This window comes from Dunckerocampus dactyliophorus, chromosome 18 (assembly GCF_027744805.1).
Source record: "Dunckerocampus dactyliophorus isolate RoL2022-P2 chromosome 18, RoL_Ddac_1.1, whole genome shotgun sequence".
Taxonomy (NCBI): Eukaryota; Metazoa; Chordata; class Actinopteri; order Syngnathiformes; family Syngnathidae; genus Dunckerocampus; species Dunckerocampus dactyliophorus.
Genome location: NC_072836.1, coordinates 9,356,329 through 9,373,141, shown reverse-complemented (window position 1 = coordinate 9,373,141; position 16,813 = coordinate 9,356,329). Strand labels below are relative to the sequence as shown.

At 42.4% G+C, this 16,813-nt stretch overlaps 1 protein-coding gene across 10 annotated transcripts in view; it reads right to left on the bottom strand.

Annotated features, from left to right (window-relative positions):
- LOC129171096 (axin-2-like) overlaps positions 1 to 16,813 on the bottom strand; it is a 159,096-nt gene that overhangs the window by 57,940 nt on the left and 84,343 nt on the right. For 9 of the 10 annotated variants that reach the window (XR_008566735.1, XR_008566733.1, XR_008566736.1 and 6 more), the window contains one exon: positions 982 to 1,044. Coding sequence is in view for 5 of the 10 variants with exons in the window: in XM_054759445.1 (XP_054615420.1) it covers positions 982 to 1,044 (63 nt within the window). In the remaining 5 variants the exon portion in view is untranslated. Of the gene's footprint in view, positions 1 to 981; positions 1,045 to 7,032; positions 7,240 to 16,813 lie in introns of those variants that run through there. The other variant, XM_054759452.1, reaches the window with a different exon arrangement.

Genomic DNA, 16,813 nt, shown 5'->3' with positions numbered 1-16,813 from the left:
TAAATGCGCCCCTTAATGGAGTGAGTCTGCAGCTCCCTCAGGATAATGTATGGCGTGGTATGTTTTTAATTGGCCTATTAAACATGCAGCTGAGCGCGGGAGCGATGCCCCCTGTCAGTCACGGAGGGGTTAACAACCGGGGTTAGCCTTTGTGGTTCAAAGGGCTCTTGTTTACATTTGACTGAGCCGGCCCCGCCCCCCCAAGGGGCTACACACAAACAGAGGATCCTCCGTTCCTGCGTTTACCTTTTCAAACAAAGCCTCACAAGCTTGTGACAAATAGGCCGCATTAATCAGATGTATGTGTTTAGACAAAAACAACACACTTTTTATTTTAATGTATCTTCTCAAGGGACAATATTATAGGAAGTAAACATGGATATACTTTAGAGTAGTCAGTACTGTATATATTTACAATCCACTGAAAATTAGTCATTTTTGTCTAAATAGCTGGCAACACAAGTGAGTAGCAAGAAAATTGTGGTGGTAGCGTCGTGGTCTGGGGTTGTAAGTTGATTTCATATGACAATGAGCCCAAGCACATCTCCACAAGCTGAAGGTGAAGGTGATGGTCAAGTATGTCTACAAGAAGGTGGAGGAGCACAAAGCGGCTAACATTCACAAGCTCCCCCATTGATATCATCATGGAGGAGTGGAAGAGGAGTCCATTAACAGCCTATGCAACTGATAAATGCCATGCCCAAGATGATTAAGGCAGTGCTAGATAAAAATGGTGCTCACATGCTTATGTTGCCAGCTATTTAGACAAACGGCTGTGTGTTGACTCATTTTCAGTGTATAGTCAATCTATATAGTTATACAAGCTGCACACTGATTCTAAATTATATCTAAGTTGGTTTTCTTTCAAATAGGAGGAGTGTAGTCCTCTACGATACTGAACTGGTGTCATTTCAATAAGAAAGAAGATATTGTGGGATTCCTCACCCGATTAGAAACATGCCACGATAACAGGGTGATTACCTGTGCAGACCTAGCCAGCTTCTGACTGTACTCCTTCTCCATGTGCTTCAACTTGCTGTTGGTCTGCAAAGTAAAAGAGAAAGAGTGGTGAGTGGGAGATAAACAGTGCTCAGAAATGTAATCAACCCATAGGATGGACACACACACTTGCTGTGACCCAGTGTGTCCTCCCTGGAGCCTTATGGCACTGGGCCAGTAGGGAGTACACTGCATCGCTCAACAACAATGTTAGGGTGGTGGAGGAATTGTAAAAAAAAATCCTGCCAATTAGCTATGAAGAAGAGATAATCAGTTAAGTGAATAGGAATGGAGATTACTGAGCGCCACTTTGTTGATTTCTTTATGGGAAGCTGGCCAACTGGAGGTGAAGACTACGACTTGTCTGCTGTCGGCTGGACACAGCCAGAAGCTTAAAACAGTGTTAGGAGAAAATGAGTTGTGAAGTGCTGCAATCTGATGCAGATATCAATGGTGAAGAGGTTTACAACTGGAAGTCTGGTAATTCTGTCTGGATGATTAGCAACTCGGGTGTATGGGCACATTATTAACAACCTAATACATCTTTTGCAAAAATTGTGCCTCTACAACACCATTGATGTATTCATTTAATAGTATAGCAGATGGGTTTACAATGATTTGCCCCAGACATGTACATTTGATGTCAAAAGTAGGAGTGTGACAAACTATATCAATATTTTAGCAATATTTTCCCATAGAGTGGATCGTCGCCGGTTTTGTATGATTATTAAAATTACAGCTGCTATAAACTTCTTTCACCGTTCCTCCTCAGCCAATTGCGTCACCGTTTTACATGGCATCCAGGAGGAGCTCCTCGCGAGAGTGGCAGAAAATTGGGAGAAGTTATACTAATGAAAAAAAGACAATGCGGCACCACGTCAGAGTCGGGCGGTGAAGTTTGCTGGAAGTTAAAATGAAAGATACACCGGCATAGTTTAAATTAAAAGGATGGACTCACTTTGGTGTCTCAAAAAAGTCCAGCCCCTCGTCCTCATTGTGGGAGACTGAAACAGGTATTGCTGGGCAGGGGCGCTGCCAGAAATTCTATGAATTCTATTTTACTAGGCACTGGCAGCATTGTTTCACTCTGCTCTGTCGCAACTGCTGACTGACAGGCAGCACGCTGCAGCTCCGAAGCACGGTGAAGGTAGTAATGGACCGAATGACACCTACTCAGACAACAAAAAAGACTCTTTATTCAAAGAACTCTATCAAACACTATCAAAAGCATCCCAGACACACATCTGCACATCATGTGAAGACTTCAATGGCAGAGTCGGTGAGAAAAGAACACTGTGGCCAAAACATCCTGGGTCACACAGTGGCCACAGAACACCATGCAGCTACACCGGCAACCATCTACTGGAAGCGTGTGCAGAGCACCATCTTGTCACCAATCCCTTCTTCCACATGGAGCCACTGAGATTTACACTTGGTGTAAATGGAACGACATCAACGTCTCAAAGCGACCTCATGCTAACAAGATCTCCAATGCGAAGCAACACCACAGATTCAAGAGCTATCCCCAACGCAGACCTGGACACAGACCACAGGCCAGTCATTACTACGTTGGTCACTCAGAAGAAAAGGAAGTCTACTAACTGGAAAAAAACAGCAGGAAAGACTCAACATGCACAAGCTCCAAGATGAAGAGGTGCAGACTCCGATCAGGTACATAATCAGTGAGACATTGGACTCTATTGACTCTACAACACTAAAAGCTTGGGACATCTTCATGACAGCCATCCTGGACACACTGAAAGAAGTCTGTGGTACCAAAAAGGAAAGAGGAAGCAACAGAAAAACAACAGCTTAGTAGAATGAAAAAGTGAAGGGTGCTGTCAAAGAAAAGAGGAGACCTTGCAAGATCTGGGTCAAGTCAAGGGAGAAAGAACAACTCCAGGCTTGCAGGAAGACACAGCAAGAAAGTCGTAAAATCAGCAAAAGAAAATTCATGGATCCAGTATGGTGAAAACCACAGTGAAGCATGCAAGGCCTCCCCAGGAGAGTTTTACAAGAGTGTGAAAGAGGTGAGAGTACTTTTCGACCCCACCACCGTCATCAATGATGCAAATGGAGAAGCTTTGCATGAAGAAGAGGAGATAATGAAGAGATGGGAAGACTATTTTAAAGATCTACTGAACCCATCAGGAGCTCAAGGGCAAGACACATAGTCTCGGTTCACGCCGAGCCATCCAGACCACTCACAACCTACCATCCTGGAGAGTGAAGTACGTAGGGAAAACGTATGCAAAGATCCTGGAGCAGCGCACTTCAGCGAAAACTGAACATCTTCTCAGTGACGCCCAGTTCGGCTTCAGAAAAGGAAGCGGGTGCACCAATGAAATTTTTGCACTCTCGACAACTGAGTGAAAGGGCCATGGAATACACAAAAATAGTCTCAGAGAAGCCAGTAAAAATGTACATTCACGTTGTTATTATACATTCAGTGATAGCCAAATTTTGCAAAATTGCTATCAGTAGCTGAAAACAAACATAACTAGTAAGCATGTGTGTTACGGCAGCGTAGCTTACATACTTAAAGTAGGAATACAAAATTTGGGCATATTAATATGACAAAATGGAAAAAAAAAACCAAAATTCATTTACGTCTTGTCACTTTGTGTCTTTTTTTAGCAACTTGACACATATTTATCAAATAAAAAATGACTTTAATTAAAAACGTAGCCAGGGTATGATAACATTTGGGTAGCTAAAGAAAGTAGCCAAAATAGTACATACACCTTTCTTATCTTGCAGAGAGAAGCTAATCCCATAATACATCTGCAAAATGTACTTTGCACTATATCATGCAAAACTACATCCAAATGTGATTCAGAATCACAAACTGTCCTGTCCCACACATCCTTCAACATTCTCTTACAAGCTTCCAACTTCCAGTCCTGACAGCGAGCGACAGGCAGACGACTCCCTTCGAAACACAGCGTCATTGAACGCACCACTGCTGTAATCAACACCTAAGCAACGTTTAGACTCCTGCGCGTTCAAAACACTTTCTGACAAACACTGCCTGCCCTGCTCTGAGCGGACACACCTGTCACCACAGCAACACAGAGCCATCACCAAAGATACTGGCCCTGCCTGTCTTGTCTTCCTGTGCCAGGACTCTTGTGAGTGGCGTCTCGCTCGTCCCTCGGGGGCCCCCATTGCAGCTGATGAGAGAGGAGCAGGACAAAGAAAGAAGAAGGGGCTCAGATGGGGACTATTTGAAAGCTTCTTTACAGCTGACACATTTGTTGTCTTTATTTATCATGACTGCTTCAGCTATTATTAGACGTTCATTATTTTTTATCTTTTAATAACTTAAGTCTACAGTCCTTCTTGGACTAGATAACCAAGAACGTCATCAAGTGTTCTGCTATCGGACACACATGGAAAATGTTTTTCAGAAGAGGGTATTATCAGGCATGAGGCACGCTGTTAAGTTGGGTTTTTTTTTTTAGGATTTTGCCATAATACACAACATTGTAAGTGTATCTTATCAACTTTAATTAAAATGTTTTAAAATATGATATTTTACCATTGAACTTACGTACAGTGCTCAAAATACCATCTTTTTTAGTAAATGGATGGAAATCCTTTGTAGTCAGTGAAATCTAGAGCACATGGACATTACCAAATGATGGGGTCCTCATAATTTCCTAGGCGTTCACTTGCTGCCTCTTTTGGGTCTTGCTGTCTCTCCTCAGAGAACGTAATTTAGTTGGGGCCTGCCTACTCCCCGAATTATTTTGTGAAGCATCTTTTGTGGACTTTTAATCTTTTCTTTTCTGTAAAAAAAAAACAAAAAACAACTGACTTGACAATTTCTTTGCCTTCAAAAACTCTTGAGTTGCTTTTGAATGATCACAGAACACTTTCACCAGGAAAGACGACAGAAAAAAAACTCAACAAGTTAAATTTTTTTCCAGAATCTTTGGACAGAAGAAACCCACTTGCATCAGAAAGGTAGCAGGAGAGAAGTATGGAGATGGCAGGGAACAGCTTGCATTCCAAAACAAAATCACACGCAAAAGCATCTTAAAAGAAAACTCCACTTTTTAAAAAAATGTTGCCGATAATCTACAATACTTATGTGGAACATGGGCACATGTCTTTCCCTTTTCTGTGCGTTCTAAAGAGAGAAAAACAGTTAGCATGAGGAAGCTAACAATGCACGTTATGGGACACACCCATTTCAACGATAAAGCCCCCCAAAAAACCTACAACAATGTTTTATCGTTTTACAAACATGCTGTGGCCATGCACTAATGGGTACATTCATGATAACAAGCAATACTTACAGTACTTTGCCGTATTTTTATCATTTTGAACATTACCGGAACTTCTTTCCTGGGCGCATTGATTTCACATTGAATGCTACTTCCGTCAACAACAGCCGCGTGTCTCTTTGTTACTACTGACGACTACTTTTGGACAAATGAGGATCCAGAACCGTATCTTTTCAAGCCTGAATATACGGAGGATGAGCTACAGGTTTTAGAAGCTGAGCCCGCAAGAAGAGAGAATGAAACCTCGAAGGCAGCAGACGGGGGGCAAGTCATTACACCGGCAGGACTTGGTGGTGTGCGGTGACAGAAATGGAGTGTGCCATACAGTGTTACCATCGATGGAAAGGCTTCGTGTGTATGGCGAGGAGGACATCGCTCCAACAAACGCATCGCAACAAATTAAGAATTGTTAGCGCTAACAAACCGTGCAGTGATAGAAACTTTTTTCCACCTACCAAAAATAAATTGGAAAAGACACCTCAGAACAGCTGGACCAGACAGACAACTGTCCATCGACTAAGTCGCCATGATATTGATTGCGATACGTGGAGCACATAGCACAGGATATCACAACACAGTCCATATAGCCCTGTATAAACAAAATATGGAATGTGGGCTAATACTTTACAGATAATTTAGTTGTCATATGCTTGTTCTTGTTTCCTCGTCATTACAGATTGGTGTCCTACCGCATTGTTTTGAACAGTGCCCGGTAGTGGCATGAGGCACTGCACAACTATGCCAGAAAAATAGTTCTTTGCGTCAGCTGCTACAATAACAATGTTGCTGTAGGTTGGTTTATATACAGGTCAATTATGTACATAGGACATTGTTGGCGTTTTTTTTTGGAGTTTTTCTTTTTTTAGGGCTTTATAGTCGAAATAGGTGTGTCCCGTTACGTGCAGTTAGCTCCCACATGCTAGTTGTTGTTGTTTTTTTTAGCTGGTTTTCCAACTTTAGAACATGCAGAAAAGAGAAAGACGTGGTTATGTTTCACATAAGGATTGTGGATGATGGGCAAAATAAAATAAAAAAACAATTGCATTTTTCTTAAAGACTTTTTGAAGGAAACAACATGGAACATTCTTCAATAGCCAAGTGAGTGGTCTTATATTGCTTTTAGATGATGAGATAATACTTCCACCAGGAAAACCAGATTATACTTTGCCAAAAAACATCTAAAAAGACTGGAAACAGTTATTTGTGGACAGAAAAAACGTAGATCACTTTGTAATACAAAGTGGGATAACAGAGCTTTTGGATGATCACAGAATATTTCAACCAGGAACACCAGATTATCTGTTGCCAGAAAACACCTAAAGCATATTCTTTGGACAGAAGAACTCAAAAGCAAAATCAACTCAAGCCTCGAAGGCAAGGAAATTCAATTCAGCAGCCAAGGGAGTGGCCTAACAGCATGCTTTTTACTTACTGAGAAGAGCAGTGAAGGCAGCATGACCCAAAAACAAGCAGCAAATGAAGGCCTCGCAATGCATTTTATATTATAAGAACGTTGTCCAAATGATTCTGGACCAAACTGTATAGAAACCCTGTAACAGATGTGGACTACAGCCAAAGATGGATAGCTACTTACAAATAGTAACATCCACGCAACATGAGTGAGATGAAAAGGGGAAAACTGCTAAATTTTTAGCCTCGCCATTTGTACTGTACATGTCCATGTACACGTTTGTGTGTATGTGAGCACTTTCAAAGTGACTACCTGTGCCTCCCAGCCGAAGGCATTTTGAGTGCTGAAGGCACTTTGAGGCTGTATCAGGCTCTTCAATCGCGTCGTCATCCTGGCGGTGCGGAGTGCGGCGGCTTTGAAGAGGGTGTGAGTTTTAAGAGCGCGGATCTGACGAGCCCGGTATGCAGCAGCGCTTACCAAAACTTAATTAATGATCTGCAATGGGAAGCAGGCCAAACACACACGCACGCACGCACACTAACACACACACACACACACACACACACACACACACACAATCAGAGACAATGGACAAACAGGATGGTTCAAGGCCAAACCCACAACTAATTTTATCTGGATGGGAAATTTGCTGAAGGTCTAAAGAAGGAAGTAAGCATGGACAAAAGTAAACACATATTAATGCAGCATGATCAATTCTGTGTGCCTTTTAAAGTCAGTGGGAAAGAATTTTCAGAAGAGTACAGTCTTTAGCCCTGGACAGGATATTGCATCCATATGGTATTTTTTCCCCAGCAGATATGTTTCCAATCATATCGCATTGCTGAAGAGCTCTTGTGGTTTACAGCATTGTCCTACAGCTGAACTGGAACACACTGTATGGAAGCTGACAAAAGGGTGATGTCACCGTGCGCAAGGACGGGACATGTGAGGGGTGGTCCACAGGTAATCAGGACGCACGCCATGAATTAGATGCGCGTTAATGCCGATTTGTGGAGTTCACACGGACAATTAATTCGCTCGAAGCCTACAGTTTCAGTGGCAGCGCCGTTTGTGAGCATTCAAAACGACTCTGTTCAACGTCTCTCACAAGAGTTCAATGTGGCAGCGAAGGAGAGCTGGGGGAGACGCTATTTGCTCGTTTGTCTGTAATCATCGCCGTCTCGCTGTGCTCGCCTGTGTAACTCTGTCTGCCAGAGAGAGAGTTGCTGCTGCAATGACAAGAGACTTTATTTCCATTTCACAGTGCGCCATTGCTGCTTGTCAGGAGAGATTCTCTTCATCCCCGCCTGCTTACTCTCTGTCAGCGCCAAACATTACACATACAATGCGTTAAGAGTACAAGCAAGATAGGAATACTGATGAGCATAAATCAAGATCATACTGGCAGACTTGGACAGAGATTACACCTTTAAACAGTGTCAAATAATTACAACCATTATCATTACTGTGAGTGGCAACATTTACTTAAAGACGAATTAGTGAGTTGTGCAACATCTGTTGGCCTTCACCTTAGATGACTTTTTATGACTTTTGTAGGGTGCCAACTGAAATACAGGAAAAAAAAAAAGTCAACCCAGACAATTATTCAAATATATTAAAACTCTTGGCGCTTTTTCACACCACAAGTCTCTTCATTTTAACCGACTATATTTACAGTCGAGTATTTAACCGACTGTATATGGTTGAAAACCTGTACACTGACCACAGCCCATTTTGTTAATCAACTTCTTACCCATCTTTGGTATTTATCACACAGGGTCTTGTCAACTGGGTCCATCCATTTTCTATACCGCTTCTTCCTCATTAGGGTCGCGGGGGCATGCTGGAGCCTATCCCGGCTGACTTCGGGCGACAGGCGGGGTACACCCTGGACTGGTCGCCAGCCAATCGCAGGGCACATATAGACAAACAACCATTCACACTCACATTCATACCTATGGACAATTTAGAGTCGCCAATTAACCTCACCTGCATGTTTTTGGAATGTGGGAGGAAGCCGGAGTACCCGGAGAAAACCCACGCGCACACGGGGAGAACATGCAAACTCCACACAGAAAATGCCCAGGGGAGAATCGAACCCAGGTCTTCCCGATCTCCAAGCTGTTACTGTGTTGGCCAACGTGCTAACCACTAGACCACCGTGCGGCCAACTGGGTCCAATCACTGCTAAAGATCCCACTTCTGACACCAGTTTCCAGGGAAGACTCTCATTTTAACGCGAGCCTTTTGTGTTGAAAAACATGTACATGTTCCACACACTATTCACATTCTGTTAATGCCTTACCCACTCTTTGGGTCGATTGCACAGGGCTCACCTGTCCCAAGAATCCTTCTGAAGGGGCCCACTACAGCTAACGATCCCATTTCATTTGGTTTATTAGGGTCTGTTTTTGTTTTTGGTTCTAGTTTTTCTTAGTTATTTTAGTTCATATTTTTTTGAAAATCATTTTCACTTATGATCTGAGACACCATGGGAACAAATTTTAGACCACACACTCTCAAATGTTATGGAACAACCAGTACCATTTCTGACACCATTTTATCACAACTCTCTGGATGTAATCTCAGGTCTATCGGTTTCAATAGCTTTCCACACAGATCACAAAGTCCCTCATACTCCATCCAAGCCCCATTCAAATTTTGGTGATGATGCGGTTAAGGGTGCAACTGTTTTTCGTTTTGTTATTTGAGACACTAGGAGTTTAAATGTTTCTCCATACTAGCGCAACTTTTCAAGGGTTCCATGTCCCACCTAGTGACACATTCTATTCATCAATATGTCTCCCATCGTTGGGGTCTGTCCTTAGGACTCACCAGTCCCAAGGGTATTTCCAACCATCCCACTTTTGACAAGTTGAAAAAAGTCCACCTTCCACCTTCTGGAGGGGCCCGTGTCCCATTCTAATCATCCTAATGTCTCATCTATCTGCACAGGGGTGCCAAAGACACTCCAATCTGGGCACGGAACACTGATGGCCTCACGGCTAAGCATCCCACTTGTGATAACATTTAAGATGTTAACTCAGGTAGAAAAAAAGTGTACATCAAACTTCCAACATTTCACCAAAGCAGATGTGGATGGACAAATTCATTTTCACTAGCTGGACAACCAAACCCAAAAAGGATCCAACATGGAAAATCCCACTAAACATGATCAAAACAATGCTTTTTCAAATGAAATCGCCTTTGAACTCGTATTGAACTGTGTAAACAATATGTTTTCCTACGCAGGTAGCACCTCACTTCCCCCTCATTTACACCTCCTTACCCACTTGGATCAGAAAGTCTGCCTGATGTGAAGATGCAGGGATGATTCAGAGCTGAATGAGGAACTGAGAAATCAGGGCCCGGCATCCTGGTGTCCCATTTAAGAACTCCACTTCAAAACCCAACGTGTAATCTACAGCATGCCACAAGATGGAAGCGGCCTGACGCCATGTTTTAATGCGATTGAGAAAGTGTGTCGTTTCCCTCCCTCCTCTTGGATGACTTCAAAAAGTGAGTCGTGTGATGTTTTTTCTTTTTTTTTTGGAAGGGAGGGATGGCAGAGCCTTTACTTTGACACTTTCATCTGCTGGGTGACTCACTCTCTGTCACAGCCGCCGGGCCTGATGGTGCGCTGAGGAGCTTGGATAGGTTCTTCTGGATTTATGCGCACTCACATCAACAAACATTAAAAAATTCCCAATACAAAAAACACAAGAAACAGGTACCTGCTGCAAAACTATGTTGTAATAATATAACAACAGTCAGATACATCACAGCGCATCAATGGTTAACCGGGATTAATCCGCCCACATCCCATAAACTTCTACCTCTTTCTCTCCTAAAATCCCATCCTATTCTCTGCCTCCCTCTGCTCTTTTGTCTCTTAAGTTGGTTTGTCAGTGCGAGGTGAATGTGGGCCCTCTTTGATCATCCCTCGGCCTATGTTTCTCTCCTCCTCGTCTTAATCCATGACCAAGTGAATAATGTGATTTAGTGTATCTCCAAATGGCAGAGGACCGACCCAGTAAGTCAGCGGCAGTGACAAGGTTTGGTGTGTGTGTGTGTGTGTGTGTGTGTGTGTGCACGGGGTGGCAAAAGATATGAACAGGCTATATGACAACGCATGACAGGGACAACAACCCCATAATCACACTGCTAATACTGCACGTGTCCAGCTTGGTTCCCTGTGATTGGATAATTCATTCCTATTGATGACACACACACAAGCATCGGCAATTAAAAGCAGCGAGTGCCACTTGCTGTTTGACGGTGTGTGTAATACATTTTTACAGGTCAGAGCCTCACATTCAAAGGGCAACATATCAGACAAATTATGCACAGCTAATCTCCTCCAGCATTTTCAAAGTGGCCATTGACTCAAGAGTAAATATGAGGTTATCAAACCTGAGGTCTGGCGTCCAAGGATACAAACATTGCAGGAACAACCGAAACCAGAGAGGGGCAGTGTGTTGAATGTCAAAGCTAAGCGGTAGGGAGCTATCTGACAACAAACACAACTAATGTGCCTGCATGTGTGTTGCGTGGTTTACAGCAAAGGAAGGGGGCGGAATATACAGTTTTTGAGGGTTAGTGCCCACATGCTGCAGTGATCACCTTTAAGATGACTGTACTTTGGGCACAGGGACACGTCTGCACCACAGATGATTGAATGTGAGTTGGATGGTGCTTAACAGGACCGGCCAATGCTGCAGAATGGGTGAATGACCGCTGAAAATCTTTGGCGCTTGGGTTAAAAAAAGTGTTGTTGCTGCTTTATGTGATTGCTGAAAATGTTAGTTTGCCATCTTAATTTCTTGAATACTGTGTTTTTTCTTATATTATTGTCTGCAAATAAAACAAAAGCTTATATCTTAATTTGTTACCGATTCTATTTAGTTTATTTTAAATTATTTGACTTTTTCAAATGTTTACAAATCAAACTACGGCGTTGACCCAAATATACAGGGTGATCCAAAAAAATGCATTCACCTGCTGCAACAGTCTGTCATGCCAAGTATTAGAGAAGACTTTGAAGATGAGGACTTTTATTTTCAGCAAGATTGGGCAAGCCCACACTACCATCGCGATGTTATGTCCTTCCCTGATGAGATCTTGCCAAACAGGTGGATTGGAAGGAGGGGTTTTTATGGGGATACCTAAAAGACAAATTCTACGCTACGCGAGCTGCAACAGTCGCTGAATTGAGAGCAGCCACTGAACGTGAATGCACGCAAATACCAAAGAAATTGTTTCGCCATGTGGGCAATTCCATTGCTTCATGTTGTCAGTAGTGTCTGCACCAGAACGGATGTCAGTTTGAGAATAGGCAGTGAGAAAACAATAAAATGATGTTTGGTAAATGCTGTTAGACTATGCTATTAAAATTTAACAAATTATAATAAAGACCTAGTTTACAATTATTTAAAGTGTGTATAATTCTTTTGGGACACCCTGTATATTTCCCGAGAAACAAGTCTGAAAAAGATATGTCGTCTAGAGATTTATACATCCAAATGAGCAAGCAAGCTTTTCTTCTTGTCACTCACACACACCAGTGACAGAAGGATGTATGATGCTAATTTCAAGATAATAGTGATCAATGAAGCAAAGACATCAGGCTAAATAAAATACTTTACATAATTTCTGGTGTACAAGCCGCTACTTTATTCTCTGGCTTTGAACTGTGCAGCTTATACAGTGATGTGGCTAATTTGTAGTCTGGTGTGCTTCGGAGCAGCCATTTTGCGCTTTGTGCGCGCGCTCTCATCGTTAGTAATGTGCGATACCACTGATTTCTTTTCCGTTTCGATACTGAGTAAAATTCAGGTTGGTATCAGTGATACCGAGCCAATGGAATAGCTCATAAAATAAAGAATAAAAAAACGTTATAATAATTTATTTTGAACAACTGCATATCATTTAGACAAGGTCTCAATAATTTAGTTACTTTGAACTGTGTTCCTGTTAATGATATACATTACCTCAACTGACTGAAGTATCAAAGTATCAATATCTTGATTTGAGAATCGATTTTAGAGTCTAAAGATCTGGTATCGGAGGTATCGATATTCAGTATCGATCTGCACATCACTACTCATGATGGAGAATCCGTGGAGAGGTGCATGTGATGCAGCTTTCAGGTTGAAGGCGATCAATCTAGCGGCTTTTGTTCGGGTCTGCCGGTGGATCTTGGCAGCGTGGAGCGGTGTCGGGAGGTCCACTGTCTCCGGCGGGTTTTGGGGGGCTGGAGTGCTGTGTGCTGTGGAGGACAGCATGGGCGAGGGCATTGTGGGGCTGTTTGTGTCAGACAGTGACGAGGACGACTTTAGTGGTGTTATATTCCAGGAGAACAACAAGGAGCGCAATGAATGACTTTTCTGGTAGGCTGCTGTTTAACCAGCCAGCCGTCTTACACGTACTGTTCGGCACTCTGTGGAAAAAAGCATTGAAGCTGTCAAATTCCATTCCGTTCCATTTTCTAAGTAGGGAAGTCCAGACTTCCCGGTCCCTGGCCACCTCTTCCAGTTCCACCCGGAGGACCCCAAGGCGTTCCCAGGCCAGCTCTGAGACATAATCCCTTCTAGGTCTGCTCCGGGGCCTTCTCCCGGCTGGGCATGCCCCGAACACCTCACCAGGGAGGCGTCCCGGAGGCATCCGGACTAGATGCCCGAGCCACCTCAACTGCCTCGTCTCGATGTGAAAGAGCAGCGACTCTACCCTTAGCCCCACCCAGATGGTCAAGCTCCTCACCCTATCTCTTAGGGTGAGTCCAGCCACCCTATGGAGGAAACTCATTTTGGGCTTTCAAATGATTAAACATTTTAATCAGATTAATCATGGTTTTCAATTAATCACCATTTGCAACTATGTCTGCATTTTTCCCATTTTTATTGTATTTTATTCAACGAAAGATAAAAATTACAGCAGGATTATACTGTATATATTTGTATGTATTAACAGGTCCAAATTAACTGAAAATTTAAATCAAGCTAAAAGACAGTACACATGTCTGACAATCTATTTACCTAACACTAGTTTCTTTAATAGTAACAGAATATTTGAATCACACTTAGCCGTGTTATTAGGTGCAACGAGGGGTGCGTTAAGTTGAATTCACATGTTTTGAGTGTATTTTCTGGGATTTCCGAGCATACCAAAATGCAGCAAATTGTACTTTCGCATTAAGAGTTATAAAGTGAGTGATAAGAAATATCCACCTGTTTCTGTTTATTTAGACCACACATACACGTATATTAAAGACGTTGTGACGTTCGGCGTGTCTGTGAATGCATCTCGCAGTCGTGTAGTGACAATGAGGAAGTGTTGCTCCCAGGATGACCAGAGTAGATACGTGTTTATGAGTTGGAGATACATATATAGTGTTGGAATTGCACTGCTGTCAATGTGTTCAGGTTAGAATAAAGTTATAAAAGAGCACCAGACCCTGTGTAACTCAGTGGTGACACTACACTGTGCCAAGCTCGGCCTGCCACAATGCGCATGCGTTAATTATGCTCAAAATTTTAAAGTAATTAATTAATTTAATTTAATTCAAAGTATTTTTCTGTTTGCTAAATATCCCATGTTACGATGTGATCACCTGCGGCTTATAGACTAGTGCGACCTATAGTCCGAAAATTATGGTATATCCTTTTTAGTTCAAGTTACCCATTGCCACTGACACAGAAAACATTGTTTATAAAAAAAGAAATTAAAAAAACAACCCAAAAACGTTTTTTTTTTTTTTTTTTTCCCACCTTTGATTTAAAAATATTTGTTCAAAAACTGGTCTTGAAAAAGCGGGGTCGTCTTATATTCTGGTCAATGAAAGAGTTCAGGATGAGGTTCACAGCATTCTTGTACGAGTAAAATTCTTCTTCATAGAAGAGCTTTGATTCAGAGTAGCACCCTCTGGTGGATTAATTGCTAAACGTTCATTCCAATGCAATATACGCATGAAAGTTTAAGGACCAGCTATTCCTGACTCTAAGACCAACTTGTACACCTGATGTTCTGAGATTTACCACGGCTTGTGAAAGCAGCAAGACAGGTGACAGGTGGGTTGGGTATGGGGGGCTGGAGGGGGGACGCAACCTAGATAAGAAGGTGGTGCGGTGTGTGTGAGAGAGGGGAGTTGCAGCTTCACTGTAGCCCAAAGATGAGGCGTCTTTATCAGGCACAGAGGCGGCTTCGCAGGCCTGTCAGTGGAGCATGGAGATTGGAGGACACACACACACACACACACACATTTACAGAGATAAAGTTCAATAGCAACACCTAAGAAGCCCCTCCCCTGCACACCTTCTGCTCCGCATCCCTTTTTTTTCAACACGACTAAAAAGTCGGGAACTAGCCTTTTCTTATCTTCTCTGATATTCTGTTTCTCATTATTCTCCCAATATCAACCCCCCTGTTTCTCCTCTCTTTTAAACGTCTTTGATGAGAATCCATTCATGGATTTAATGGATTTCTCTGGCCTTTTTTCCAGGATCTGTTTAAAAAAAAAAAAAAAAGAAAAAGAAAAGAAGACGACGAAAAAAAATGGCCTGCCCAAGCTGTGCTTCCAAGAGCACAGTGGACTGCAGAGGACAGCATTTTCAGTCCGTATCAAAAAGAATGAGACATTTTAAGCTTAGCAAACAGGGCGATCCAGTCAATATAGATCTGAGGCCTGGCTGACTTCAATCCCATGGTGGGAGAGAAAACAGGGTGCAACAAAGTAGGAAGTTTTCCCTCGCTGCTACCAAGTCAAACTTGGAAATGGATTAGAAAGTAGGAAAAAAAAATGGAGAAAAAATAAGACGTTTGGTGAAAGAGGATGGTGAAATCCTTCATCTCTTTCATAATAAGAAGGTAGAAGTGTTATCAGGAAACCTCACTGCTTTGAATGCACTCCAGATTCCCACACAACTCACGTAGAGGAAGACATCGTGCCAAAAAAGATACAATAGACAAAAAAAACCTTGCTTTCCAAATGGAAAAAGGGAGATGTAGGGGACTCTTTCAAATGAGAATTACCACATAATAAATTCAGTCCATTTCCGCCCTGGTTCTGTGCACCATGTGATGCCAAAATGGCCACTTGGTTCTTTGGAGGTCTCTGTATTTTGGAGTTAATGCTACACAGCTGGTGCAGGATGGTGTCTAATGAAAAACGCTCTCTTTGATGGGCCCTGCCGGAGGGATTAGACTCTGATCAACACCGCCCTTAAGTTAGCTTCCTGCTAGAGCGGCACAAGATTACGGAGTGATTTTCCCAACCGGTAGCAAAAGGTTACAACACAGTAAAAGGAAAGACTCCTCCTCACATGTTCCGATTTGAAGTTCACCTGGATTGAGCAAGAAAGCAAAAATGCACAGCTGGACAACAGATCAACTGCGATTTCCATTCCACGTTTGACTCGTATATTAGTTGAAAGTACTTGTGAGTATACTTCACAATCATACACACAATGTTGTTAAAGGGAAGCTGCACTTTTTTTTAAATTTTGCCCATCATCCACAATCCTTATGTGAAACATGAACACATATTTCTTTCCACTTTCTGTGCTTTCTAACAATTAAAAACAAGTTAGCATGAGACAGCTAAGACCATGAAGCCCTCTAAAACAAGCCTCTAACAAGGTTTTATGGTTTTATATACATTTTGTGATCATGCATTAACAAGCTCATTGGTGATAACATTTAATACTTAAAGTATCTTAACGTATTTTGATGATTTAAAACATTACCAAAACTTCTTTCCTAAGCGCATTGTTCTGACATAGTTCTTAGGAGCTAACGCTACTTCCGTCAACAACAGCAGCATAGAAACAGCGACGACACTTCCAATGTCCGCTCTCATTGAGATGGCTGTCTTCCATCACAAAACTTGTCCTCCAGTCCTTAGGTGACAAATGCCGACAGCAAACAGGCATTTTGTTAAGTCTTCGTAGCAAAAGGAGCCAGTAGTACCCACTCTTCCGTCTGTCCCGTTGCAGTGGCTTGAGGCATTGAGAGTGACGCTGAGACGAACGAGGCGTTGTGTTACTCCACCAGATGAATATTGTTTTTCATGTTAGCTGCTACATCAACAATATCGCTGTAGCTTGGTTAATATACC